General features: G+C 40.0%; 3 protein-coding genes across 4 annotated transcripts in view; 2 read left to right on the top strand and 1 right to left on the bottom strand.

Moving 5' to 3' along the window:
* LOC127909032 (uncharacterized protein DDB_G0271670-like) overlaps nt 1-2,618 on the bottom strand; it is a gene marked incomplete at its 3' end in the record, with an annotated part of 109,121 nt that extends 106,503 nt beyond the window's left edge. The window contains exons 1-2 of the mRNA XM_052468885.1: nt 2,532-2,618; nt 2,290-2,381 (exon numbers count right to left, since the gene is read on the bottom strand). Of these exons, the coding sequence (XP_052324845.1) occupies nt 2,290-2,381; nt 2,532-2,618 (179 nt within the window). The remainder of the gene's footprint in view (nt 1-2,289; nt 2,382-2,531) is intronic.
* LOC118397571 (ATP-sensitive inward rectifier potassium channel 1-like) lies at nt 659-9,811 on the top strand. 2 transcript variants are annotated; one of them, XM_035792477.2, is made up of 2 exons: nt 659-782; nt 6,786-9,811. In XM_035792477.2, the coding sequence occupies exon 2, from the start codon at nt 6,796-6,798 to the stop codon at nt 7,915-7,917; it is 1,122 nt and encodes a 373-aa protein (XP_035648370.1). In that variant the 5' UTR covers nt 659-782; nt 6,786-6,795; the 3' UTR covers nt 7,918-9,811. The 2 variants fall into 2 exon arrangements, with proteins under 2 accessions (XP_035648370.1, XP_035648371.1); XM_035792478.2 differs by lacking the exon at nt 659-782 and adding an exon at nt 2,642-2,843.
* Nucleotides 9,812-9,947: 136 nt separating this feature from the next.
* The window catches only part of LOC127909031 (uncharacterized), a 30,849-nt gene continuing 13,015 nt past the window's right edge, over nt 9,948-27,781 (top strand). The window contains exon 1 of the mRNA XM_052468884.1: nt 9,948-10,014. Within this exon, the coding sequence (XP_052324844.1) occupies nt 9,948-10,014 (67 nt within the window). The remainder of the gene's footprint in view (nt 10,015-27,781) is intronic.

The raw sequence follows: 27,781 nt of genomic DNA, 5'->3' as shown, positions 1-27,781 counted from the left end.
CGTGTGTGCGTGTGTGCGTGTGCGTGTGCGTGTGCGTGTGTGCGTGTGCGTGTGCGTGTGCGTGTGCGTGTGTGTGTGTGTGTGTGTGTGTGTGTGTGTGTGTGTGTGTGTGTGTGTGTGTGTGTGTGTGTGTGTGTGTGTGTGTTTGTGTGCGTGTGCGTGTGCGTGTGCGTGTGCGTGTGTGTGTGTGTGTGTGTGTGTGCGTGTGTGTGAATTGTAAACAGCGGCACACAGCTTCCTCTAGACCTACACATGGTATACACCGTCCAACAAAATGCTTACTTGCAGGTTCTTTCTCAACAATGCAAAAACTTATAAGAGATAAGAATAGGAATATAAAGTGACTCAGTAGAGTAAACACTTTAGCATCAGTATAATACAGGAAGGCACGATTTATAGTCTAATATTTATATGTGTGTGTGTGTGTGTGTGTGTGTGTGTGTGTGTGTGTGTGTGCCAAGACAGTGGTGGTGTAGCAGAGGGTATCCAGGCTGGCCCTGGCTACCAGCGCTGTGTGGGGTAAACACATACCCACTCAACAGCCCTGCTGGAGGGTGGTACCGGTACTTTGTGTTTGTGTGCATGTAAACATCACCTGAAGTGATTCCAGTCCCACCAGTACAAGGCTGTATAAAAGCACACAGGTGTAGCATTGCGAGAGGTGTCAGAACACTAACTAGTTCAGAGGACACACCATCAGAGACTGGCTGAGAGAGAGACAGAGACCGAGGGCAACCACGGTGTAATACATCTTTGGATTTCCACAGTTTACACACTGACAGGTAAGTTCTGTTTGAGTGAGGACCTCATCTTAGTTGAACCATTATCATCCAGTGAGTGAAAACTTTAACTTTGTATTCTCCCGTTATAACAGTGTAGTGATGATATACATTATGTTCATATGTACCCACTTTGAGGCTATGGTGCGCTTGTTGTACTATGGACACTCTCTCTAAACATAAGTGGTACATATATTTTAAATTGCCATTATACTAATGTTCTTGTTTCCAAGAAGCACTGTTCACAAAAACACTGTTAGTGAATGGTGGCATGTCTGACAGTAAACATATTGTATGTTTTTTGACTAATCTGACTCCACTCCAAACTTTTTATGCAGGTGGTGTGTAGCAGGTCTAGTAGTGTAGTATTTTATACTGTTGAGGATATTAACATTGAAAGGAAATGGTCTTTAGAGGGATAGTTTTTTATTATTGTTATTGTTTTCTTTGTATATTTACAGTCACCATGGTCCCTCTCGCAAAAGGGGAAAATAATTAGTGAACTTTCTGACCTCTCACCGTAGACGTAAATTATACCACGTAAATATTAAGTGAATAATTTACATCAAAATGTGAATAAGTGTAGTCATAACATTGCAATTATTCACAAACCAATGATTACAAGAGTGGAAATGGCCCCTATTACCTTGGCATTTGTTGCAGTACACTGTGTAACACCCCTTCGATAAATTATTATAACGTTTTCCTGGGGAAAACATTAATTGCTGATGAGTTACAATATTATTGACAATTACAACTGAACCGCACAGTACTAATAAAATTATTACTCAATTTCAAAATTAGATTACCGAAAAGCATCAGCCAAGCATCGTATCAAAGTAAACCTCACGATGATCTAAGCATTTGTTATATCACCTTACAGTAACAATGTGTAAGAGATAATGAATAGGTTTGAAATGCTTTGCGAGATACAATGCGAAAAGCTTCACAACAAAGAATAGTGCGTGACTATCGAATTTCTGTTTGTGAAATATAGGACATTTCAAAGCTTTGAGCATAGAAACAATCTCACCGGTTTACGGCACTGACTTAACACTTCCTAACAAGCGCACCACCATCCAACTATTTGGCATAGTTTGGCAGCAACACAGGACAGATTTATTCAGAAAGCTCCTATGCCACTAATATTGCTAGAGACCATCCATCAAACACTTCCATCCATCAAACGCTTCTTCTATAACCTACCAGGGATTAATATGAGAGTGCCAGTTTATATGAAGTGATTCTGTAACGGTCGTCGTAGGTGGAAGAAGAGGAGGACCAACACTGAAACAAAACAATAAAACGACAAACGAACGGTCCTGTATGGTGCTGAAAAAACACTGAACAGAAAATGTAATCACCCACAACTCAAGGGTGAAAAACAGGCTGCCTAAGTAGTACCCCCCCCCCCCCAATGGTGCGGACTCTGGCCGCAAAACCTGAAACTATAGGGGAGGGTCTGGGTGGGCGTCTGTCCGCAGTGGCGGCCCTGGCGCGGGACGTGGACCCCACTCCACCATAGTCTTTGCCCGCTTCCTTACCCAGCTCCGTGGAGTCTTTAGAGAGACGATCCTCGCCGCCGACCTCGGACTGGAGACCCTAGCAATGGGTCCCATATGGACGGGAGATTCCCGGCAGCACCGGACCGGCGGGAGACTCCGGCAGCACCGGACCGGCGGGAGACTCCGGCAGCACCGGACCAGCGGGAGACTCCGGCAGCACCGGACCAGCGGGAGACTCCAGCAGCACCGGACCGGCGGGAGACTCCAGCAGCACAGGACCGGCGGGAGACTCTGGCAGCTCCGACGTGAAGGGTCTCCTACCTGACTTAGCCATACTCCCCGTGTCCCCCCAATACATTTTTGGGGCTCGCACTGTTCCAGAGAATGCCAGGCGGGCTCCGGCACTCTCCCTGGGTCGAACGACCACCTTTCTATCTCGTCCCATGTTGTCCTCCTCCAGATAGTGCTGCTCCATACCACACTGCTTGGTCCTTTGGTGGTGGGTGATTCTGTAATGGTCGTCATAGGTGGAAGAAGAGGAGGACCAATGCGCAGCGTGGTAAGTGTCCATATTCTTGAATAAAATAATTGAACACTGAAACAAAACAATAAAACTACAAACGAACAGTCCTGTATGGTGCTGAAAAAACACTGAACGGAAAATATAATCACCCACAACTCAAGGGTGAAAACAGGCTGCCTAAAAGTATGGTTCTCAATCAGGGACAACGATTGACAGCTTTCTCTGATTGAGAACCATACCAGGCAAAACACAGAAATACCAAATTATAGAAAAAAGAACATAGACTGCCCACCCAACTCCCGCCCTGACCATACTAAAACAAAGACATCACAAAGGAACTAAGGTCAGAACATGACAGTTATATGGTTGTAGTAGGCTAGTTTTAGGGAGGGTATGGTTATCTGACTGATTTGGGCCAGTGGAGCGAAATATTTCAACAAATAATTTTCTTCTGTAATGACTTGGGGTCTTATCTATGGCTTGTGTCCAGGATTACAGAATTTATCCCATTTGTTCCCAAATATTCCCCAGACAAATATTATGCCATTAGTAACCCTGACATGTAATCCATATAGTTTTTTTATACTGAAAAGTATGTAAAAAAGTGTGTTTTACTCTTGGTCACAATTGTGACCGATGGGAATATCCAGTGCACTGCCTATAATAAAATTAACAGACATTTACCTATATTCTTCCTATATTCTTCAGGTATTAGGTACCTACATTTCTCTTTAACTTATTTCACATTTTGTTGTGTTACAACCTAATTTCAAAATGGATGACATATTCTCACCTACCTACAAAATACCCCGTAATAACAAAGTGAAAACCAAATGTATTGAAAATGAATTTATTGAAAATGAAATACAGAAATATCTCATTTACGTAAGTATTCACACCCCTGAGTCAATACATGTTAGAATCACCTTTGGCAGCGATTACAGCTGTGAGTCCTTCTGGGTAAGTTTCAAAGAGCTTTGCACAACTGGATCGTACAACATTTGCTCACGATTCTTTAAAAAAAATTCAAGCTCCATCAAAATTGGTTGTTGATCATTGATAGACAGCTATTTTCAAGTCTTGCCATAGATTTTCAAGACGATTTAAGTCAAAACTGTAACTAGGCCACTCAAGAACATTCAATGCCGTCTCGGTAAGCAACTCCAGTGTATATTTGGCATTGTATTTTCGTTTTTTGTCCTGCTGAAAGGTGAATGAATCTCCCAGTGTCTGGTGGAAAGCAGACTGAACCTGGTTTTCCTCTAGGATTTTGCCTGTGCTTAGCTTGATTCCGTTTATTTTTTATCCAGAAAATCTCCCGTTCTTAACCATTATAAGCATACAATAACATTATGCAGCCACCACTATGCTTGAAAATATGGAGAGTGGTACTCAGTAATGTGTTGTGTTGGATTTGCCCCAAAAATAACACTTTTTATTCAGGACAAAAAGATAATTTCTTTGCCACATTTTTTGCAGTATTACTTTAGTGCCTTGATGCATGGACAGGATGCATGCTTTGGAATATTTGTATTCTGTACAGGCTTCCTTCTTTTCACTCTGTCAATTAGGTTAGTATTGTGGAGTAACTACAATGTTATTGATCCATTATCAGTTTTCTCCTATCACAGCCAGTAAACTCTAACTGTTGTAAAGTCACCATTGGCCTCATGGTGAAATCCCTGAGCGGTTTCCTTCCTCTCTGGCAACTGAGTAAGGAAGAATGCCTGTATCTTTGTAGTGACTGGGTGTATTGATACACCATTCAATGTGTAGTTAATAAATTCACCATGCTCAAAGGGATATTCAATGTCTGTTTTTTATTTTACCCATCTACCAATAGGTGCCTTTCTTTGCGAAACCTCCCTGAACGTTGTCTTTGAATCTGTGTTCAAAATTCACTGCTCGACTGAGGGACCTTACAAACAATTATATGTGTGAGGTACAGAGATGGTAGTCATTCAAAAATCTTGTTAGACACTATATTATTGCACACAGAGGGAATCTATGCAACCTATTATGTGACTTGTGAAAGATGGCGCCGACAGACATGGCACCTCTGCTTCTAGCTCCTAAGCAACTTTGCAGTATTTTGTTTTTTTGTGTGTTATTTCTTATATTATTAGCCCAGAACGTTTTTTGTGTTATTACATACAGCCCAGAAACAACTTTTGGATATCAGAGCTATGGTAACTCACCAGCATTATGATCAGGAATACGACATTCCCGAATTGGATCCTTGGTTCGCACCCCCTAGAGCAATTGAAAATTACAAGCGTTTCACTACACCCAATTCACCCAATAACATTTTCCAAATATGTGTATGTGACCAATACAATTGGATTTGATTTGACTTGTTAAGCAAATTATTACTCCTGAACTTATTTAGGCTTGCCATAACAAAGGGGTGGAATACTTAGTGGCTCAAGACATTTCTGATTTTCCTTTTTAATTCATTTGTAAACCATTTGAAAAACATAATTCCACTACGGGGTATTGTGTGTAAGCCAGTGACACAAAATCTCAATTTAATTTGTTTTCAATTCATTCTCTAACACAACAAAATGTAGAAAAAGTCAAGGGGTGTGAATACTTTCTGAAGTATACCTCAGCCTGCTTACCCACACACCAAACCCAATTACCCATGCACTCCAGCCCTGTTGCACAATGCCCTAACCCTAACACCCACATACCAATACCCTAATATTGATACAGTCAAGTTCTGATACACACACATCCTAGACCTAATTTCCCCACTTGTTTCTTATAGACCCCAGTTCCTGTGCTTAAAAAAAGTTTATTGAAGTTTTTCACATTTTACAATCTTAATAGGTTAGTTCATATACATGCAAATCAGCTTTCACAATACATATTATTGTCCCCCATAGATCGACCTTTAATATTGTCATCCATGTGAGTATCGAAATCAATACTTTTCATGGTGTAGCAGTTCAAAAAAAAGGGGTTCCAAACTCTGTTCATCATGACAATTGGCATAGGACATAATTACTTTGAACAAAACAGCTCCACTTTACTACAGCATGCACATTGTGCAGAAATCAACCATGCAGTATCTCTGACATTGTCTTTGCCTGTACATCTCATCCCTGTTACTTGCCTACCTCAGCCCTGTTACCCACTTTCCGTAGGCCTCTATTCCCCAAGACACCAAGACACCATATCCAGCTATTGGCTGCACATTCCAACCCTGTTATTTGCATATCTTAGTCACGTGACCTCTGTATTTCTGCATTTCATCCCCAATATTCATATAAACTAGGTCTACACCTGTACTTCAGCTCCAATTTACATAACTACAAAGTCTGCACCTGAACCCAATTAGTTAACTAAGCCATCTCTAAATGTGCCAAAGCCTGAATACTCATGAACTGTACAACCAGGACTACCCCTGTACCTCAACCCCAGTACGCCTACAAACCAGGTCTACACTTTTGACTGAGTCCCACTACTAATATAAACCAGATCTACACCTGCATATCTCAGCCCAAATACCAATACCAACCACATTTACAACTGTGGCTATGTCCCAATAATCTCCTAAACCAGGCCTACCCTTGTGCAAGAGACACTAAACAAACTCATTGACACTAATTTAGTTTATGGGTCAATACAAAATATGACATTTTACACTCAAACTCACTGATTTAAACATAATAAAGGCTAATGGATGATGGTAAAATCATCTGAGTCTTAGCTATGGCATGTACCCAGGATTACAGGATTTAAGTGCAGATGAAAATGTGCAAGTGATGCATAGCAACTGCTAGTAACTAGAGCAACACTTTACAGTTAAGTAACAAGAATAATGGCTGGCTCAGGTATGTGTTTGTGCTACTAAGTTGTTTCATATAATGATATTTTGATTATAATTAAGGTCAGCAGGACTTTACCTTGTGTTTAAGAATTAAAGGTCGTAAAACAAACTATTTCACAAACAAATTGTTCTTCTCTCTACAGGTCCCAGAAAATGGTGTTTGGCATCCGGAAGCGTATCCATGACCACCTGGTGGAGCGAAGAATCTGCAGAACCCGGCTGGTGACCAAATATGGGCGCTGCAACATTGAATTCGGCAACGTGAAGTACGGCAACCATTTTGCCTTCCTCTTGGACTTCTGGACGACCTTCGTAGAGTTCCGCTGGCGCTTTGTCCTCTTCTTCTTCATCGCCTCCTTCACCCTGAGCTGGTTCATATTTGGACTGCTGTGGTTCTGGATCGCCCGGAACAACGGGGACCTGACGTGGCAGAACCCCTCGAAAGGCCACATCCCCTGTGTGGACAACGTCTACAATCTCATTACAGCATTCCTCTTCTCCCTGGAGACACAGACCAGCATTGGTTACGGTGGACGTGCCATCACCCCTTTCTGTTCTGGTGCTGTAACCCTCATCATTATCCAGTACCTCATAGGTAACATCATCAACTGCTTCATGTGTGGAGTCATCCTGGCCAAGATCTCCATCCCTAAGAAAAGGGCCAAGACCATCACATTCAGTGAGATGGCTGTCATCTGTCCTAAGAAGGACTTCCTTTGCCTCATGATAAGAGTGGCCAACTTGCGCAAGACCCTGATGATCGGGAGCCAGATCTACGGCAAGCTGTTGAGGACAACCATCAAACCCGACGGGGAGACAATCATCATGGACCAGGTGAACATTGAGTTCGTGGTGGATGCTGGAAAGGACAACCTTTTTTTTGTGTGCCCTCTCACACTCTACCATGTGATTGACAATACTAGCCCTTTCTTTGAGATGGCAGTGGACACACTCCATAAGCAAGAGTTTGAGCTGGTGGTCTTTCTGGACGGCACAACCGAGTCCACCAACTCAGCCTGCCAGGTCAGGACTTCCTTCATCCCTCAGGAAATCATGTGGGGTTACAACTTCCTGCCCATCATCTCCCGCAACAAAGAGGGCAAGTACAGAGTGAACTTCTCCAACTTCTCCAAGGTGGTACCCGTGGCTACTGCACACTGTGCCTACTGCTTCCACAACATGAAGGGACACCACCTCCACACCATTGATGGAATTGACAACGGGGAATTTGAAGTGATTGATAACTTAGAACAACCTAATATGACCAAGATGTGAGCTTTTGGAGAGAATATGTGGAATAGAAGCCAGTTATAGGTTGTACTCTTAGAAGAAAAGGGTTCCAACAGGGTTCTTCAGCTATGCCCATAGGATAGCCCTTTTGTTTCAACACTGTAAAAAAAAAAGAAAAATCTGAACAAACCTGATTTTCCTGCATTCATACTTTAAAATTGTATTATTTAATTTTAAGTAGGATTTACTGTACAGTCAAAAGTGTTGACACACCTACTCATTCAAGGGTTTTAGTCTTTATTTGTACAATTTTATACATTGTAGAATAAGACATCAAAACTGAAATATGAAATAACACATATAGAATCAAGTAGTATACAAAAACGTGTTAAATAAATAAATAAAATATATAGTTGAGATTCTTCAAAATAGCCACCCATTGTCTTTATGACAGCTTTGCACACTCTTGGCATTCTCTCAACCATGAAGGGACCTGGAATGTCACGTGGAGTGCATTTCAATTAACAGGTGTTCCTTGTTAAAAGTTAATTTGTGGAATGTCTTTCCTTCTTATTAATGTGTTTGAACCAATCAGTTGTGTGACAAGGTAGGGGGGGTATACAGAAGATAACCCTATTTGGTAAAATACCATGTCCATATTATGGTAAGAACAGCTCAAATAAGCAAAGATAAATGACAGTCCATCATTACTTTAAGACATGAAGTTCAGTCAATACGTAAAATTTCAAGAACTTTTAAAGTTTCTTCAAGTGCAGTGGCAAAAACCATCAAGTGCTATGATGAAAGTGGCTCTCATGAGGACCGCCAAAGGAAAGGAATACCCAGCATTATCTCTGCTGCAGAGGATAAGTTCATCAGAGTTAACTGCACTTCAGATTGCAGCCCAAATAAATGCTTCACAGAGTTCAAGTAACAGACACATCTCAACAGTTCAGAGGAGACTTTGTGAATCAGGTTTTCATGGTCGAATTGCTGCAAAGAAACCACTACTAAAGGACACCAATAAGAAGAAGAGACTTGCTTGGACCAAGAAACATGAGCAATGGGCATTAGACTGGTGGAAATCTGTCCTTTGGTCCCAAATTCAGATTTTTGGTTCCAACCGCTATGTGTTTGTGAGACACAGAATAGGTGAAAGGATGATCTCCGCATCTGTAGCTTACTTAACCAGCATGGCACACTTAACCAGCATGGCTACCACAGCATTCTGCAGCAATACGCCATCCCATCTGGTTTGCTTTTCATTTGTTTTTCAATGGACAATGACCCAACACACCTCCAGGCTGTGTAAAGGTTATTTGACCAAGAAGATGGCCTCCACAATCACCTGACCTCAACCCAATTGAGATGGTTTGGGATGAGTTGGATCGCATTGTGAAGGAAAAGCAACCAACAAGTGCTCAGCATATGTGGGAACTCCTTTAAGACTGTTAGAAAAGCAGTCCTGTTGAAGCTGGTTGAGAGAATGCCAAGAGTGTGCAAAGCTGTCATCAAGGCAAAGGGTGGCTACTTTGAAGAATCTCAAATATAACATTTATTTTGATTTGTATAAAACTTTCTTGGTTACTACACGATCATTCTATAATGTAGAAAATAGTCCAAATAAAGAAAAACCTTGAATGAGTATGTGTGTCCAAACTTTTGACTGGTACTGTACTTATTAAGTGCTGACTAGTTTAGACTGTTTGGCTTTTTTTTAAGCTTGGTTTTATTTGTCTTGAGTTATCTTACATAGTTATTACATCTTAGTATAAGGAATTCTACAAGTTAAATGAGACACATTCCTGAGAGAACAGCTTTTTGAAGCTGGGATCTACCAATGACTGGTATTTGAAGATACTGTATTTAGACTTGTTTTAAAAATCAGACATGAAGGGACTATCAAACTAATATTTGTATTAAAAACATTTACAATCTAGATATGACTCAAATTGCTTTTATTCAATATACCAAGGCAGGGGAAACAAACCCCTAAACCTGGCATTGTGAGTGCCTTGCTTTACCAACTGAGCTGCTGCAGGACCACGTTGGATCACCTATTCAACTCTGTGGGGATGTCTTTCAAGGGCAAGGACATCCCCAAGATAAAACGTCACTGGAACATGCATGCTGCTTTTGAAAGTGAGTGAGTAATAGGACGTGAAAACTATAACAAATTTTAAAAAGGAAAATGTAAAACAATTTTTAAAAATGAGGCTATATGCAATGAGTACCGGTACACCGAGTCAATATTCTGGGGTTCAAGGTAGTTGAGGTGATTGAGGTCATATGTACAGGGTGTTACATGTGAATTGTTGTGGGTCCAGGGTGTCTGGGATGATAGTGTGGATGTGAGCCATGACCAGCCTTCAACTCATTTCATGGCTACAGATGTGAGTGCTGTGCGTCCTTTAGACAGGTTATCTTGGCATTCTTGGGCACAGGGACTATGGTGGTCTGCTTGAAACATGTAGGTATTACAGACTTGGTCAGGGAGAGGTTGAAAATGTCTGGTCAGTGCATGCGCTGAGTACATGTCTGGTAAACCGTCTGTCTAATTTACATCAGCTATGGAGAGCGTGATCACACAATTGCCCGGAACAGCTGCTGCGCTCATGCATGGTTCAGTTTTGCTTGCTTAGAAGCGAGCATAGAAGGCATTTAGCTCGTCTGAGAGGCACTGGGAAACACGCGGCTGGGCTTTTCTTTTGTAAACCGTGATAAGTTTGCAAGCAATGCCACATCTGACGATTTGATCTTAGTCCTGTATTGAAGCTTTACCTGTTTGATGGTTCTTCGGTGGGCATAGCGGGATTTCTTATAAGCGTCCGGAGTAGTGTTCCACTCCTTGAAAGAGGCAGCTCTAGGCTTTAGCTCAGTGCTGATGTTGGCTGTAGTCCGTGGCTTCCGGTTGGGATATCTATGGTCACTGTGGGGGTGATGCACTTATTAATGTCTGATATGGTAAACTCCTCAATACCATCGGATGAATCCCAGAACATATTCCAGCCTGTTTTAGTGAAGCAGTCCTATAGCTTAGCATCTTCTTCATCAGACCACTTCCGTATTGAGTTTTTGCTTGTAAGCACTAGAAGTTGATATAGAGCTGTACAGGTGACATGCTGGTAGAAATTAGGTAAAAATGATTTAAGTTTTCCTGCATTAAAGTCACCTGCCACTAAGAGTGCTGCCTCTGAGTGCGTTTTTTTTTTGCTTGCTTATGGCCCTATTCACCTCGTTGAGTGCGGTCTTAGCGAAAGCATCAGTCTGTGGTGGTAAATAGATAACTACGGAAATTATAGATTTAAACTTGTGGTAAATATTGTGGTCTACAATTTCTCATGAGGCATTCTGACTCACACGAGCAAAACATTGAGCCTTCCTTAATAGTAGAGATTGCGCACCAGCTGTTGTTCACAAGAGACACCTGAGCTTGTATAAAAAAACAGCTACATTTATATTTTCCTTGTTCAGCCACGACTAAGTGAAACATAGGGTATTACAGTTCTTCAGATCAAGTTGATAGGATAGTCTCAAACAGAGCTCATGCAGTTCATGCTCCAGTGATTGCATGTGCACCAATAGAACGGAGGGTAGAGGCTGTTTATCCACTCCCCGACATAGTCTCTTCAGGTATCCCGCACGCTGGCCTCTATAACGCCGCCTCCACTGAGTGTCAGGGATTTGGGACTGGTACGGAATAAGCTGTACGTCCTTCGCCTCTGATTCATTGAAGTAGAAATCCTCATCTAAATTGAGGTTAGTAATTGCTGTTCTGATGTCCAGAAGCTGTTCTCGGGAATAGGAAATGATGACAGCAACATTATGGATGAAAAAAGTTCAGATCTGTGCAAAACAATATACACTACCGTTTGGGGTCACTTAGAAATGTTCTTGTTTTTTAAAGAAAATCACATTTTCTGTTCATTAAAATAACATCAAATTGATCAGAAATACAGTGTGGACATTGTTAATGTTGTAAATGACTATTGTAGCTGGAAATGTCAGATTTTTTTTATGGAATATCTACATAGACTTATATCAGCACCCATCACTGATGTGTCCAATGGCACATTGTGTTAGCTAATCCAAATGTAGCATTTTAAAAGGCTAATTGATCATTAGAAAACCCTTCTGCAATTATGCTAAATGGCATATATTATTATTATTATGTTAGCACAGCTGAAAACTGTAGTCCTGATTAAAGAAGCAATTAAACTGGCCTTTAGACTATTTGAGTATGCGGAGCATCAGCAATTGTCGGTTCGATTACAGGCTCAAAATGGCCAGAAACAAAGACCTTTCTTCTAAAACTCGTTAATCTATTCTTTTTCTGAGAAATGAAGTCTATTACATGCAAGAAATTGAAACTGAAGATCTCGTATAACGCTGTGTACTACTCCCTTCACAGAACAGTGCTCCTCTCAGTCCTCCAAACAGAAGTGCTGAAAGACAGAATCCTTGATGGAGACACCACCATGTCCTATAAAAGTTTGGACAATAGACTAACACTCCTCCACCCTAACGCTTCCTACATCCTGTCCCCATCCACTCCCCTTAAGCCCTAACCCTTCCAGCAGCCTGTACCCATCCACTCCCCCTAAGCTCTTACCCTTCCTACTGCCTGTCCCCATTCACTCCCTACCACTTCACCTTAGCCATAACCCACCATACAGCCTGTGCCCATCCACTCCCTTCCAGTTTCCTTTAAAAACATGTGAAAAATAAAAAAAATAATTCCTGAACTTTCTTATAAAACATCACTTTTTTTTTTATTCGTAAAAATCCAAATAACTTCACCGATCTTCATTGTAAAGGGTTTAAACACTGTTTCCCATGCTTTTTCAATGACCCATGAACAATTAATGAACATGCTGTCATGACACCCACTGGAGATGGCTCCCCTGCCTGTTCGGGCGGCGATCGGCGGTCGTCGTCGCCTGTCGACTAGCTGCCACAGATCCTCTTTTCCTTTTCTGTTTGTTACATCTTATTGGTTGCACCCATCACTTATTTTGTTTTGATTCAGGACTATTTAAGCCCGTTAGGCCCGCCTGTTTTTGTGCGGGCTTGTTTTCTGTTAGTCGAGGTTGTGGCGTGTAGTGTTCCTGTCTGTTTGTGCCTTGTGTTGGGTTGGATATTTTTTGATTATTCGCCTGTTGTTTGGGAAGTTAATATTGAAGGCCATAATAAAGTCCGGTTTCCCCATTATCCTCTGCTCTCTGCACTTGACTCCGCACCCACCACTCCAGGCTCTGTGACACATGCACCTGAGAAACGGTCGTTAAGACACTAACAGCTTACAGACGGTAGGCAATTAAGGTCACAGTTATGAAAACTTAGGAAACTAAAGAGGTCTTTCTACTGACTCTGAACAACACCAAAAGAAAGATGCCCAGGGTCCCTGATCGTCAGCGTGAACATACCTTAGGCATGCTGCAAAGAGGCACGAGGACCGCAAATGTCCGTACTGTGAGACGCCTAAAACAGCGATACAGGGAGACGGGACGGACAGCTGATTGTCCTCGCAGTGTCAGACCACGTGTAACAACACCTGCACAGGATCGGTACATCCTAACATCCCACCTTTGGGACAGGTACAGGATGGCAACAACAGTTACCTGAGTTACACCAGGAACGCACAATCCCTCCATCAGTGCTCAGACTGTCTGCAATAAGCTGAGAGAGGCTGGACTGAGGGCTTGTAGGCCTGTTGTAAGGCAGGTCTTCACCAGACATCACCGGCAACAATGTCGCCTATGGGCACAAACGATCGATTTGGAGGTGGAGGGTCCGTCGTGGTCTGGGGCGGTGTGTCACAGCATCATCGGACTGAGCTTGTTGTCAATGCAGGCCATCTCAACGCTGTGTTAAAGGGAAGACATTCTCCTCGCTCATGTGGTACCCTTCCTGCAGGCTCATCCTGACATGACCCTCCAGCATGACAATGCCACCAGCCATACTGCTCATTCTGTGCGTGATTTCCTGCAAGACAGGAATGTCAGTGTTCTGTCACGGCCAGTGAAGAGCCCAGATCTCAATCCCATTGAGCACATCTGGGAACTGTTGGATCAGAGGGTGAGGGATAGGGCCAATCCCCAGAGAAATGTCCGGGAACTTGCAGGTTTTTATTTTTATTTAAAAAAATATTTCACCTTTATTTAACCAGGTAGGCCAGTTGAGAACAAGTTCTCATTTCCACTGTGACCTGGCCAAGATAAAGCATAGCAGCTCGACATATACAACAACACAAAGTTACACATGAAATAAACAAAACATACAGTCAGTAATACAGTAGAAAAAAAAGAGAAAAAAAGTTTATATACAGTGTGTGCAAATGAGGTAAGATAAGGGAGTTAAGGCCACGGTGGCGAAGTAACTACAATATAGCAATTAAACACTGGAATGGTAAATGTGCAGAAGATGAATGTGCAAGTAGAGATACTGGGGTCCAAAGGAGCAAGATAAAAAAAAATACACTATGGGGATGAAATAGTTGGATGGGCTATTTACAGATTGGCTATGTACAGGTGCAGTGATCTGTGAGCTGCTCTGACAGCTGGTGCTTAAAGCTAGTGAGGAAGATATGAGTCTCCAGCTTCAGTGATTCTTGCAGTTTGTTCCAGTCATTAGCAGCAGAGAACTGGAAGGAGAGGTGGCCAAAGGAAGAATTGGCTTTGGGGGTGACCAGTGAGATATACCTGCTGGAGCGCATGCTACGGGTGGGTGTTACTATGGTGACAAGTGAGCTGAGGTAAGGCGGGGCTTTATCTAGCAGAGACTTGTAGATGACCTGGAGCCAGTGGGTTTGGCGACGAGAGTGAAGCAAGGGCCAGCCAACGAGAGCGTACAGGTCCCAGTGGTGGGTAGTATATGGGGCTCTGGTGACAAAACGGATGGCACTGTGATAAACTGCATCTGCATTTGTTGAGTAGAGTGTTAGAGGCTATTTTGTAAATGACATCGTCAAAGTCAAGGATCGGTAGGATAGTCAGTCTTACGAGGATATGTTTGGCAGCATGAGAGAAAGATGCTTTGTGCGAAATAGGACACCAATTCTAGTTTTAATTTTGGATTGGAGATGCTTAATGTGAGTCTGGAAAGAGAGTTTACAGTCTAACCAGACACCTAGGTATTTGTAGTTATCCACATATTCTAAGTCAGAGCCATCCAGAGTAGTGATGCTGGACGGGCGGGCAGTGATCGGTTGAAGAGCATGCATTTCGTTTTACTTGTATTGAAGAGCAGTTGGAGGCCACGGAAGGGGAGTTGTATGGCATTGAAGCTCGTCTGGAGGTTAGTTAACACAGTGTCCAACGAAAGGCCAGAAGTATACAGAATGGTATCGTCTGCGTAGAGGTGGATCAGGGAATCACCAGCAGCAAGAGCGACATCATTGATGTATACAGAGAAGATAGTCGGCATGAGAATTGAACCCTGTTACACCCCCATAGAGACTGCCAGAGGTCCGGACAACAGGACCTCCGATTTGACACCCTGAGTTTGGGTCTAGAGTGTCTCCCCCTTTGAAAGGGGGATGACCGCACCAGCTTCCCAATATTTGGGAAGAGATGTTGAACAGGCTAGTAATAGGGATTGCAACAATTTCGGCAGATCATTTTAGAAGGAGAGGGTCCAGATTGTCTAGCCCTGCTTGATTTGTAGGGGTCCAGATTTTGCAGCACTTTCAGAACATCTGCTATCTGGATATGAGTGATGGCTAAATCGGGGAGGCTTTGGCGAGTTACTGTGGGGAGTTAAGTTTGCTGAAAATAAACACAGTTGACAGTGAGAGGACATTTATTTTTTTGCTGAGTTTATCTTTCAGATATACAGTACCAGTCAAAGGTTGAGACACACCTACTCATTCAAGTTCTTTTTCGTATTTTAAATATTTTCTACATTGTAGAATAGTGGAGATATCAAAACTATGAAATAACACATATGGAATCAAGTAGTAACCAAAGAAGTGCTAAACAAATCTAAATATATTTTATATTTGAGATTCTTCAAAGTAGCCACCCTTTGCCTTGATGACAGCTTTGCACACTCTTGGCATTGACTTAAATGTAAATGTAAACTAGCTTCATGAGGTAGTATCGCGGCTCAGGCTAAGACCCAGATGCAGACACAGGAGGCAGATGTACGTGTCTCCGAGATTATTACAGTACAAGGGGCAGGCAATCGGTAGGTCAAGGCAGGCAAAGAGTCGTAATCCAAATCAGAATCAGACAGGTACAGGACGGCAGGCAGGATCAGGGTCAGGACAGGCAGAAAGGTCAGAACTGGGAAGATTAGAAAAAGCAAAAACAAGAGCACAGGAACATGATGGTAGGACTTGACGGGACAAGACGAACTGGCAACAGACAAACAGAAAATGCAGGGATACAGTGCCTTGCGAAAGTAATCGGCCCCCTTGAACTTTGCAAACTTTTGCCACATTTCAGGCTTCAAACATAAAGATATAAAACTGTATTTTTTTGTGAAGAATCAACAACAAGTGGGACACAATCATGAAGTGGAAGAACATTTATTGGATATTTCAAACTTTTTTAACAAATCAAAAACTGAAAAATTGGGCGTGCAAAATTATTCAGCCCCCTTAAGTTAATACTTTGTAGCGCCAAGTCGCTTGGGGTATGTCTCTATCAGTTTTGCACATCGAGAGACTGACATTTTTTCCCATTCCTCCTTGCAAAACAGCTCGAGCTCAGAAGAAAAGCAGGCCCAAACCATGATGCTGCCACCACCATGTTTGACAGTGGGGATGGTGTGTTCAGGGTGATGAGCTGTGTTGCTTTTACGCCAAACATAACGTTTTGCATTGTTGCCAAAAAGTTCAATTTTGGTTTCATCTGACCAGAGCACCTTCTTCCACATGTTTGGTGTGTCTCCCAGGTGGCTTGTGGCAAACTTTAAACGATACTTTTTATGGATATCTTTAAGAAATGGCTTTCTTCTTGCCACTCTTCCATAAAGGCCAGATTTGTGCAATATACGACTGATTGTTGTCCTATGGACAGAGTCTCCTACCTCAGCTGTAGATCTCTGCAGTTCATCCAGAGTGATCATGGGCCTCTTGGCTGCATCTCTGATCAGTCTTCTCCTTGTATGAGCTGAAAGTTTAGAGGGACGGCCAGGTCTTGGTAGATTTGCAGTGGTCTGATACTCCTTCCATTTCAATATTATCGCTTGCACAGTGCTCCTTGGGATGTTTAAAGCTTGGGAAATCTTTTTGTATCCAAATCCGGCTTTAAACTTCTTCACAACAGTATCTCGGACCTGCCTGGTGTGTTCCTTGTTCTTCATGATGCTCTGCGCTTTTAACGGACCTCTGAGACTATCACAGTGCAGGTGCATTTATACGGAGACTTGATTACACACAGGTGGATTGTATTTATCATCATTGGTCATTTAGGTCAACATTGGATCATTCAGAGATCCTCACTGAACTTCTGGAGAGAGTTTGTTGCACTGAAAGTAAAGGGGCTGAATAATTTTGCACGCCCAATTTTTCAGTTTTTGATTTGTTAAAAAAGTTTGAAATATCCAATAAATGTCGTTCCACTTCATGATTGTGTCCCACTTGTTGTTGATTCTTCACATAAAAATGCAGTTTTATATCTTTATGTTTGAAGCCTGAAATGTGGCAAAAGGTCGCAAAGTTCAAGGGGGGCGAATACTTTCGCAAGGCACTGTAAATACACATGAGGTAATGGGAGACACTTGATGGGGGTTGGAGACAATCACAAGACAGATGAAACAGATCAGGGTGTGACAGTAGTCACCTGAAATGCATTTGAATTAACAGGTGTCCCATGTTAAAAGTGAATTTGTGGAATGTCTTTCCTTCTTAATGCATTTGAGCCAATAAGTTGTGATGTGACAAGGTAGGGGGGGTATACAGAAGATAACCCTATTTGGTAAAAGACCAAGTCCATATTATGGTAAGAAATGCTCAAATAAGCAAAGATAAATGACAGTCCATGATTACTTTAAGACATGAAGGTCAGTCAATCCGGAAAATCTCAAGAACTGTTAAAGTTTCTTCAAGTTCAGTGGCAAAAACCATCAAGTGCTATGATGAAACTGGCTCTCATGAGGAGCGCTACAGGAAAGGAAAACCCAGAATTACCTCTGCTGCAGAGGATACGATCATTAGAGTTAATGCACTTCAGATTGCAGCCCAAATAAATGCTTCACGGAGTTCAAGTAACAGACACATCTCAACATCAACTATTCAGAGAAGACTGCGTGAATCAGGCCTTAACCTCTTGCTCCTACCTGACACGCAGGCGTCCCATCTAGACATCTGGAAATGCAAATGCACTACGCTAAATGCTAATAGTACTAGTTAAAACTCAAACGTTCATTAAAATACACATGCAGGGTATTGAATTAAAGCTACACTCGTTGTGAATCCTGGCAGCAAGTCAGATTTTTAAAATGCTTTTCGGCGAAAGCATGAGAAGCTATTATCTGATAGCATGTAACACCCCAAAAGACCCGCAGGGGACGTAAACAAAATAATTAGCATAGTCGTCGCTACACAAACCGCACAAATAAAATACAAAACATTCATTACCTTTGACCATCTTCTTTGTTGGCACTCCTAGATGTCCAATAATCACTATTGGGTCTTTTTTCGATGAAATCGGTCCATATATAGCCTAGATATCGATCTATGAAGACTGTGTGATAAACGGAATAAAATAGCGTCTTATAACGTAACGTCATTTTTTTAAATTAAAAAAGTAGACAATAAACTTTCACAAAACACTTTGAAATACTTTTGTAATGCAACTTTAGGTATTAGTACACGTTAATAAGCGACCAAATTGATCACGAGGCGATGTATATTCTTTAGCTGTCCGTCTGGAAATAATGTCCGGGTAAATCTCAACCAAAATATCCGGTCGGAGACCGGAAGAACTGCGCTGCCTTGCGTCTGTTTGACCAAGAAACAAATAGTATGCAAATGACAAGACTCTAGACATCGTGTGGAAGCTGTAGGTATTGCAACCTCAGCCCCATTAAATGTGGTTCACCTTTATCAATGGGTTCAAGTCGGGCATGGATATATTTTTCCATTTTCAGTGATCAGATTTTCCTGCACTTTTCGATGAAATGCACGTTCTGTTACAGTCATAGCCGTGATTTAACCAGTTTTATAAACGTCTGAGTGTTTTCTATCCACACATACTAATCATATGAATATACTATATTCCTGGCATGAGCAGCAGGGCGCTGAAATGTTGCGCGATTTTTAACAGAATGTTCGAAAAAGTAGGGGGTAGGAGTAACAGGTTAATGGCCGAATTGCTGTGTAAGGGCTGTGTAAGGGCTATTTGACCAAGAAGGAGAATGATGGAGTGCTGCATCAGATGACCTGGCCTCCACAATAACCTGACCTCACCCGATTGTTATGGATTGGATGATTTGTACTGCAGAGTGAAGGAAAAGCAGCCAACAAGTGCTCAGCATATGTGGGATCTCCTTCAAGACTGTTGGAAAAGATTTCCTCATGAAGCTGGTTGAGAGAATGCCAGGAGTGTGCAAATATTTTGGTTACAACATGATTCCATATGTGTTATTTCATAGTTGTGATGTCTTCACTATTATTCTACAATATAGTAAATTAAGAAAATCCCTTGAATGAGTAGGTGTGTCCAAACTTTTGACTGGTTCTGTAGCTACATGTAAAAAAAAACGCATGTCATGGCGAATACACAACGCTAGGTTGCGCCAACGGACTATTGTCAATAATGCAATCTGTATGCCGGTAAAGTTACAATTAATTTGCCAAGTTACTAAAGGTAACATTCCATTAACACATCTTTTTAGGCAACTCCTAAAAGCTAAAGTTAATTAGTCTGTCACCCAACATGCAACACACTAATGTTAACAATGTCATTCACTAGCTTATTAGCTAGCTAATGTTGGCAAGCCTGGGTAGCTAGCTAACGAAAAATGGCAGCTAACATTAGCTAGCTACACTATATACAGATCAGTATGTGGACACCCCTTCAAATTAGTGGATTTAGCTATTTCAGCCACACTCATTGCTGACAGGTGTGTAAAATTCAGCACACAGCCATGCAATCTCCATAGGCAACATTGGCAGTAGAATGGCTTTACTGAAGAGCTCAGTGACTTTCAATATGGTAGCATTATAGGATGCCACCTTTCAAACAAGTCAGTTTATCAGATTTCTTCCCTGCTAGAGCTGCCCCGGTCAACTGTAAGTGCTGTTATTGTGAAGCTGAAACTTATAGGAGGTACAACGGCTCAACCACGAAGTGGTAGGTCACACAAGCTCCAAGAAAGGGCCCGCCGAGTGCTGAAGTGTGTAGCGCATAAAACTGATCTGTTGTCGGTTGCAACACTCACTGAGTTCCAAACTGCCTCTGGAAGCAACGTCAGCATTAGCTTTGCGCTTCAGCATTCCTCCCACCTAGCGAATAAAGGATATTTTAGTATTGACATTTTTCTCAGTTTCATCAAGCCGTCAATGTCACCCTGTAATGACAAATGAATACAATTAAAAAGGTCAGCTCAACAGAACCCAAACACAACTCCGGTGCCACCCCCATCCCCAGTCCTTCATCAACAAACAAAGAAGAGTTGTGACAGCAAACAAACATCCGAAAACATCAGAGCTGAATATTTTACATGGTGTCTCTCTCTCTCCCACACACACAGGCTCGTGCAAGCACGCACACACACTCACTCAGGCACACACACAAATACAGGCACTGACTCAATTGTACGTAAGATATAAATGTAGGATCTTAATGTTAGCCAGTTTGCTACAGCAGGAAAATAATCAAGCAGTAACAAGATATGTGAATTATTATGTGGATTAGAATTAACGGCCATTTTTGTAGGGGTTAATACATTTTTCACAAGGGAAAATCAAGTTTGAAATTTCAAAGTGGAAGTTACATACTTCAAAAGTCTTTTTAAACCTTAAATACACACCACGTTTTAAATGTCCTGTTAAAATTAAGTTTTCCTGCAACAGGGCGGACAAATTAAGATCCTACATCTGTAAGGGAGGTAATACTGAATACTTTACTGTAAACAGCAGAAACCATAAACACAGACCTGACATAATATACGATAACAAGAGGACAAAAGCCCCCTCCTCCCATACATGTACCTCCCATATTGGGAAGAAATCACAAATACCCTTCTAAGGCTCTTACATAACACTTCTAACACCACAACAACTCCCAGTAGCCATCTGACATTGTTAGCAACGGTACTGTAGGAACCTGGGTCGATGGGTTGTGTTATTATGGTAAACATCAGAGAAACCTACAAAGGATATTCTCCTTTTGTCACATCCTGACCGTAGTTCCTTTTTTATGTCTCTATTTTAGTTTTGTCAGAGCGTGAGTTGGGGTGGGCATTCTATGTTTTGTGTTATATGTTTTATATCTCTATGTGTTTGGCCTGGTATGGTTCCCAATCAGAGGCAGCTGGCAATCGTTGTCTCTGATTGAGAACCATACTTAGGTAGCCTGTTTTCCTATTTTGAGTTGTGGGTGATTGTTTTCTGTTTTGTGTGTCTTCACCTTACATAACTGTTTCGTATTGTTCACTCTCTCTCTCTTTGTTGTTTTTTGGTTATTGCAGTGTTCGGTTTATTTATAAAAATTAACATGGACAATTACCACGCTGTACCTTGTTCCTCTCCTTCTTCCACCAATGACGACCGTTACAGAACTACCCACCAAAAAAGGACCAAGCAGCATGGTAACCAGGAGCAGCGTGGAATGGACTCATGGACATTCCACACACATGGACAATACTTATTTTCCACCATAATTTACAAATAAATTCATTAAAAATCCTACAATGTGATTTTCTGGATTTTTTTTCTAATTTTGTCTGTCATAGTTGAAGTGTACCTGTGATGAAAATTTACAGTCCTCTCTCATCTTTTTAAGTGGGAGAACTTGCACAATTGGTGGCTGACTAAATACTTTTTTGCCCCACTGTATATATATAGAGAGAGAGAGAGTACCAGTCAAAAGTTTGGACACACCTACTCATTCAATGGTTTTTCTTTATTTTTTACTATTTTATACATTGTAGAATAATAGTGAATATATCCAAACTATGAAATAACACATATGAAATCATGTAGTAACCAAAAAAGTGTTAAACAAATTAAAATATATTTTATATTTGAGATTCTTCAAAGTAGCCACCCTTTGCCTTGATGACAGCTTTGCACACGCTTGGCATTCTCTCAACCTTCACCTGGAAAGATTTTCCATCAGTCCAACTCATCGCAAACCCTCTCAATTAGGTTGAGGTCAGGTGATTGTGGAGGCCAGGTCATCTGATGCAGCACTCCATCACTCTCCATCTTGGTCAAATAGCCCTTACACAGCCTGGAGATGTGTTGGGTTATTGTCCTGTTCAAAAACACATTATAGTCCCATTAAGCGCAAAACAGGTGGGATGGCATTTCGTTGCAGAATGATGTGGTAGCCATGCTGGTAAAGTGTACAATGAATTCAAAACAATCACATGTTCAAAACACCCCCTCACATCACACCTCCTCCTCCATGCTTCACGGTGGGAACCACAGATGCAGAGATCATCCGTTCACCTATTCTGCGTCTCACGAAGACATGGCGGTTGGCACCAAAAATCTCAAATTTGGACTCATCAGACCAAAGGACAGATTTCCACCGATCTAATGTCCATTGTTTCTTGGCCCAAGCAAGTCCCTTCTTCTTGTTGGCGTCCGTTAGGATTTCTTTGCAGCAATTGGACCATGAAGGCCTGATTCACACAGTCTCCTCTGAACAGTTGGTGTTTTGAGATAGGTCTGTTAAGTGAACCCTGTAATGCATTTATTTGGGCCGCAATTTCTGAGGCTGGTAACTCTAATGAAGTTATCCTCTGCAGCAGAGGTAACTCTGAGTCTTCTATTCCTGTGGCAATCCTCATGAGAGCCAGTTTCATTACAGCGTTTGATGGTTTTTGCCACTGCACTTTTCCAGATTGACTGACCTTCAGATCTCAAAGTAATGATGGACTGTTTCTCTTTGCTTATTTGAGCTGTTCTTGTCATAATAAGAACTTGGTCTTTTACCAAATAGGGTTATCTTTTTTATACCACCCCTACCTTGTCACAACACAACTGATTGGCTCAAACGCATTAAGAAGAAAATACATTTCACAATTTCACTTTAACAAGGCCCACCTGTTAATTGAAAAGCATTCCAGGTCACTACCTCATGAATCTGGTTGAGAGAATGCCAAGAGTGTGCAAAGCTGTCATCAAGGCAAAGGGTGGCTACTTTGAAGAATCTCAAATATAAAATATATTTTGATTTGTTTAACAATTTTTTGGTTACTTCATGATTCCATATACAGTATGTTTGATGTCTTCGCTATTATTCTACAAAAAAAAATATGAAAAACACTTTAATGAGTAGGTGTGTCCAAACTTTTGACTGGTTCTGTAAGTTGTAAAATTGCATTTTTTTCTGGCTTGGCTTCCCCGGTGACTTTGCCCACGCGCAGCTACTGAATGTTTCTAATAGATGCACCATGCTGCCTTGATGACAGTATGACCGGGTGATGCAGATTATGAGACGTTCACTTGCTTGTCTGAATTAGGAAGCTCTGACATTCTGTTTTTTCTTAAAGACAAAAAAAAAAAAATCTGATTTTGTTATGATGTGAATTGTTTTTGACCAGACAGAGTGCTTTGTGTGTGGAACACTCCAGTATTTATGTCTCCCTCCACCCATCCATCACCCATGTCTATCTTTCTTCAGTCCTCCATCCATCCCTCCATCCATCCATCAGTCCACACAACCATTATTCCGGGTTTTGATCCATTTTCCATGACCTTCACACTCCTGTGTTTTTATTTATACTTAGACAGTTCTGTCTAATACAATAAAAATGTCTGATGACTGAAATACAAACAAACCTATAAGGTGTATATGGTCCACTGGTTACAACAAAATCCTGGCCTTCTTGGTTGTACACAATTCTATAATGTATGAACATCGAAGAAAACAATCCCTGTTGAAAGAAAATAGAACCTCAGTGTTGGTACCTGATGATAATAAATGTGTAATCATGTTACGGTATGGTAGAAAACACTTGATGATAATGCTGTAACAATAGGCCATCGTTATAAATACAAATATGTTCTTAACTTACTTGCCTAGTTAAATATGGGTTCATTTGAAAGACATGATGATAATGCTGTAATAATGTTTCAGTATGGAAGAAAATACATGATGATAATGCTGTAATAATGTTACAGTATTTTATAAAATACATAATGATAATTCTGTAATGCTGTTACAGTATGTTATAAAATACATAATGATAATTCTATAATACTGTCACAGTATGTTATAAAATACATAATGATAATTCTGTAATACTGTTACAGTATGTTATAAAATACATAATGATAATTCTGTAATACTGTTACAGTATGTCATAAAATACATAATGATAATTCTGTAATTCTGTTATTACAGTATGTTATAGAAGACCTGATGACAGTATGTTATAAAATACATTATAAAGACAGTATGTTATAAAATACATAATGATAATTCTGTAATTCTGTAATTCTGTAATACTGTTACAGTATGTTATAAAATACATAATGATAATTCTGTAATACAGTATGTTACATAATGATAATTCTGTAATACTGTTATAAAATACATAATGATAATTCTGTAATACTGTTACAGTATGTTATAAAATACATAATGATAATTCTGTAATACTGTTACAGTATGTTGATAATTCTGTAATACTGTTACAGTATGTTATAAAAGACCTGATGATAATTCTGTAATTCTGTTACAGTATGTTATAAAATACATAATGATAATTCTGTAATACTGTTACAGTATGTTATAAAAGACCTGAGGATAATTCTGTAATACTGTTACAGTATGTTATAAAAGACATAATGATAATTCTGTAATACTGTTAGTATGTTATAAAAGACCTGATAATTCTGTAACTGTTACAGTATGTTATAAAATACATAATGATAATTCTATAATACTGTCACATTATGTTATAAAATACATAATGATAATTCTGTAATACTGTTACAGTATGTTATAAAATACATAATGATAATTCTGTAATACTGTTACAGTATGTTATAAAAGACCTGATGATAATTCTGTAATACTGTTACAGTATGTTATAAAATACATAATGATAATTCTGTAATACTGTTACAGTATGTTATAAAATACATAATGATAATTCTGTAATACTGTTACAGTATGTTATAAAATACATAATGATAATTCTGTAATACTGTTACAGTATGTTATAAAATACATAATGATAATTCTGTAATACTGTTACAGTATGTTATAAAATAATTCTGTAATACTGTTACAGTATGTTATAAAATACATAATGATAATTCTGTAATACTGTTACAGTATGTTATAAAATACATAATGATAATTCTGTAATACTGTTACAGTATGTTATAAAATACATAATGATAATTCTGTAATACTGTTACAGTATGTTATAAAATACATAATGATAATTCTGTAATACTGTTACAGTATGTTATAAAATACATAATGATAATTCTGTAATACTGTTACAGTATGTTATAAAAGACCTGATGATAATTCTATAATAATCAAATCAAAATCAAATCAAATGTATTTATATAGCCCTTCGTACATCAGCTGATTGTAACGGCGTTCTTCGTTTGTAGAAAGAGAGTCGGACCGAAATGCAAGCGTGGTGGTTACTCATGACTTTAATGAAAAAAGCGACACATGAAATAACTATACAAATACAAAACAACAAACGGAATGTGAAACCTAATTACAGCCTATCTGATGAAACTACACAGAGACAGGAACAATCACCCACGAAATACAAAGCGAAACCAAGGCTGCCTAAATACGGTTCCCCATCAGAGACAACAAGAATCACCTGACTCTGATTGAGAACCACCTCAGGCAGCCAAGCCTATACTAGACACACCCCTAATCAACCACAATCCCAATGCCTACAAAAACCCCAATACGACAATACACTAAACCCATGTCACACCCTGGCCTGAACAGATAATTAAAGAAAACACAAAATACTAAGACCAAGGCGTGACACTGATATCTCAAAGTGCTGTACAGAAACCCAGCCTAAAACCCCAAACAGCAAGCAATGCAGGTGTAAAAGCACGGTGGCTCGGAAAAACTCCCTAGAAAGGCCAAAACCTAGGAAGAAACCTAGAGAGGAACCAGGCTATGTGGGGTGGCCAGTCCTCTTCTAGCTGTGCCGGGTGGAGAATATAACAGAACATGGCCAAGATGTTCAAATGTTCATAAATGACCAGCATGGTCCAATAATAATAAGGCAGAACAGTTGAAACTGGAGCAGCAGCACGGCCAGGTGGACTGGGGACAGCAAGGAGTCATCATGTCAAGTAGTCCTGAGGCATGGTCCTAGGGCTCAGGTCCTCCGAGAGAGAGAAAGAAAGAGAGAAAGAAGAATTAGAGAGAGCACACTTAAATTCACACAGGACACCGAATAAGACAGGAGAAGTACTCCAGATATAACAAACTGTTACAGTATGTTACAGTATGTTATAAAAGACCTGATGATAATTCTGTAATACTGTTACAGTATGTTATAAAAGACCTGATGATAATTCTATAATAATGTTACAGTATGATAGAAAAGACCTGATGATAATTCTGTAATACTGTTACAGTATGTTATAAAATACATAATGATAATTCTGTAATACTGTTACAGTATGTTATAAAATACATAATGATAATTCTGTAATACTGTTACAGTATGTTATAAAATACATAATGATAATTCTGTAATACTGTTACAGTATGTTATAAAAGACCTGATGATAATTCTGTAATACTGTTACAGTATGTTATAAAAGACCTGATGATAATTCTGTAATAATGTTACAGTATGTTATAAAAGACCTGAGGATAATTCTGTAATACTGTTACAGTATGTTATAAAATACCTGATGATAATTCTGTAATAATGTTACAGTATGTTATAAAAGACCTGAGGATAATTCTGTAATACTGTTACAGTATGTTATAAAATACCTGATGATAATTCTGTAATAATGTTACAGTATGTTATAAAATACATAATGATAATTCTGTAATACTGTTACAGTATGTTATAAAATACATAATGATAATTCTGTAATAATGTTACAGTATGATAGAAAAGACCTGATGATAATTCTGTAATACTGTTACAGTATGTTATAAAATACATAATGATAATTCTGTAATACTGTTACAGTATGATAGAAAAGACCTGATGATAATTCTGTAATACTGTTACAGTATGTTATAAAATACATAATGATAATTCTGTAATAATGTTACAGTATGTTATAAAATACATAATGATAATTCTGTAATACTGTTACAGTATGTTATAAAATACATAATGATAATTCTGTAATACTGTTACAGTATGTTATAAAATACATAATAATAATTTTGTAATACTTTTACAGTATGATAGAAAAGACCTGATGGTAATTCTGTAATAATGTTACAGTTTGATAGAAAAGACCGGATGATAATGCTGTAATAATGTTACAGTATCATAGAAAAGACCTGATGATAATGCTGGACTACAGGTAAAGGTGGGCCGAACAGGCCCCCATTAACATCGACGAGGCTGTAGTGGAGCAGGTTGAAAGTTTCAAGTTCCTTGGTGTCCACATAACCAACGAACTATCATGGTCCAAACACACCAATACAGTCGTGAAGAGGGAACGACAACACCTTTTCCCCCTCAGGAGACTGAAAAGATTTGGCATGGGTCCCCAGATCCTCAAAAAGTTATACAGCTGCACCATCGACAG

The sequence above is a fragment of the Oncorhynchus keta genome, chromosome 18 (assembly GCF_023373465.1).
Source record: "Oncorhynchus keta strain PuntledgeMale-10-30-2019 chromosome 18, Oket_V2, whole genome shotgun sequence".
NCBI classification, from domain to species: Eukaryota; Metazoa; Chordata; class Actinopteri; order Salmoniformes; family Salmonidae; genus Oncorhynchus; species Oncorhynchus keta.
The sequence above is the reverse complement of the archived record's forward strand: the minus strand, read 5'-3'. Positions and strand labels throughout refer to the sequence as shown.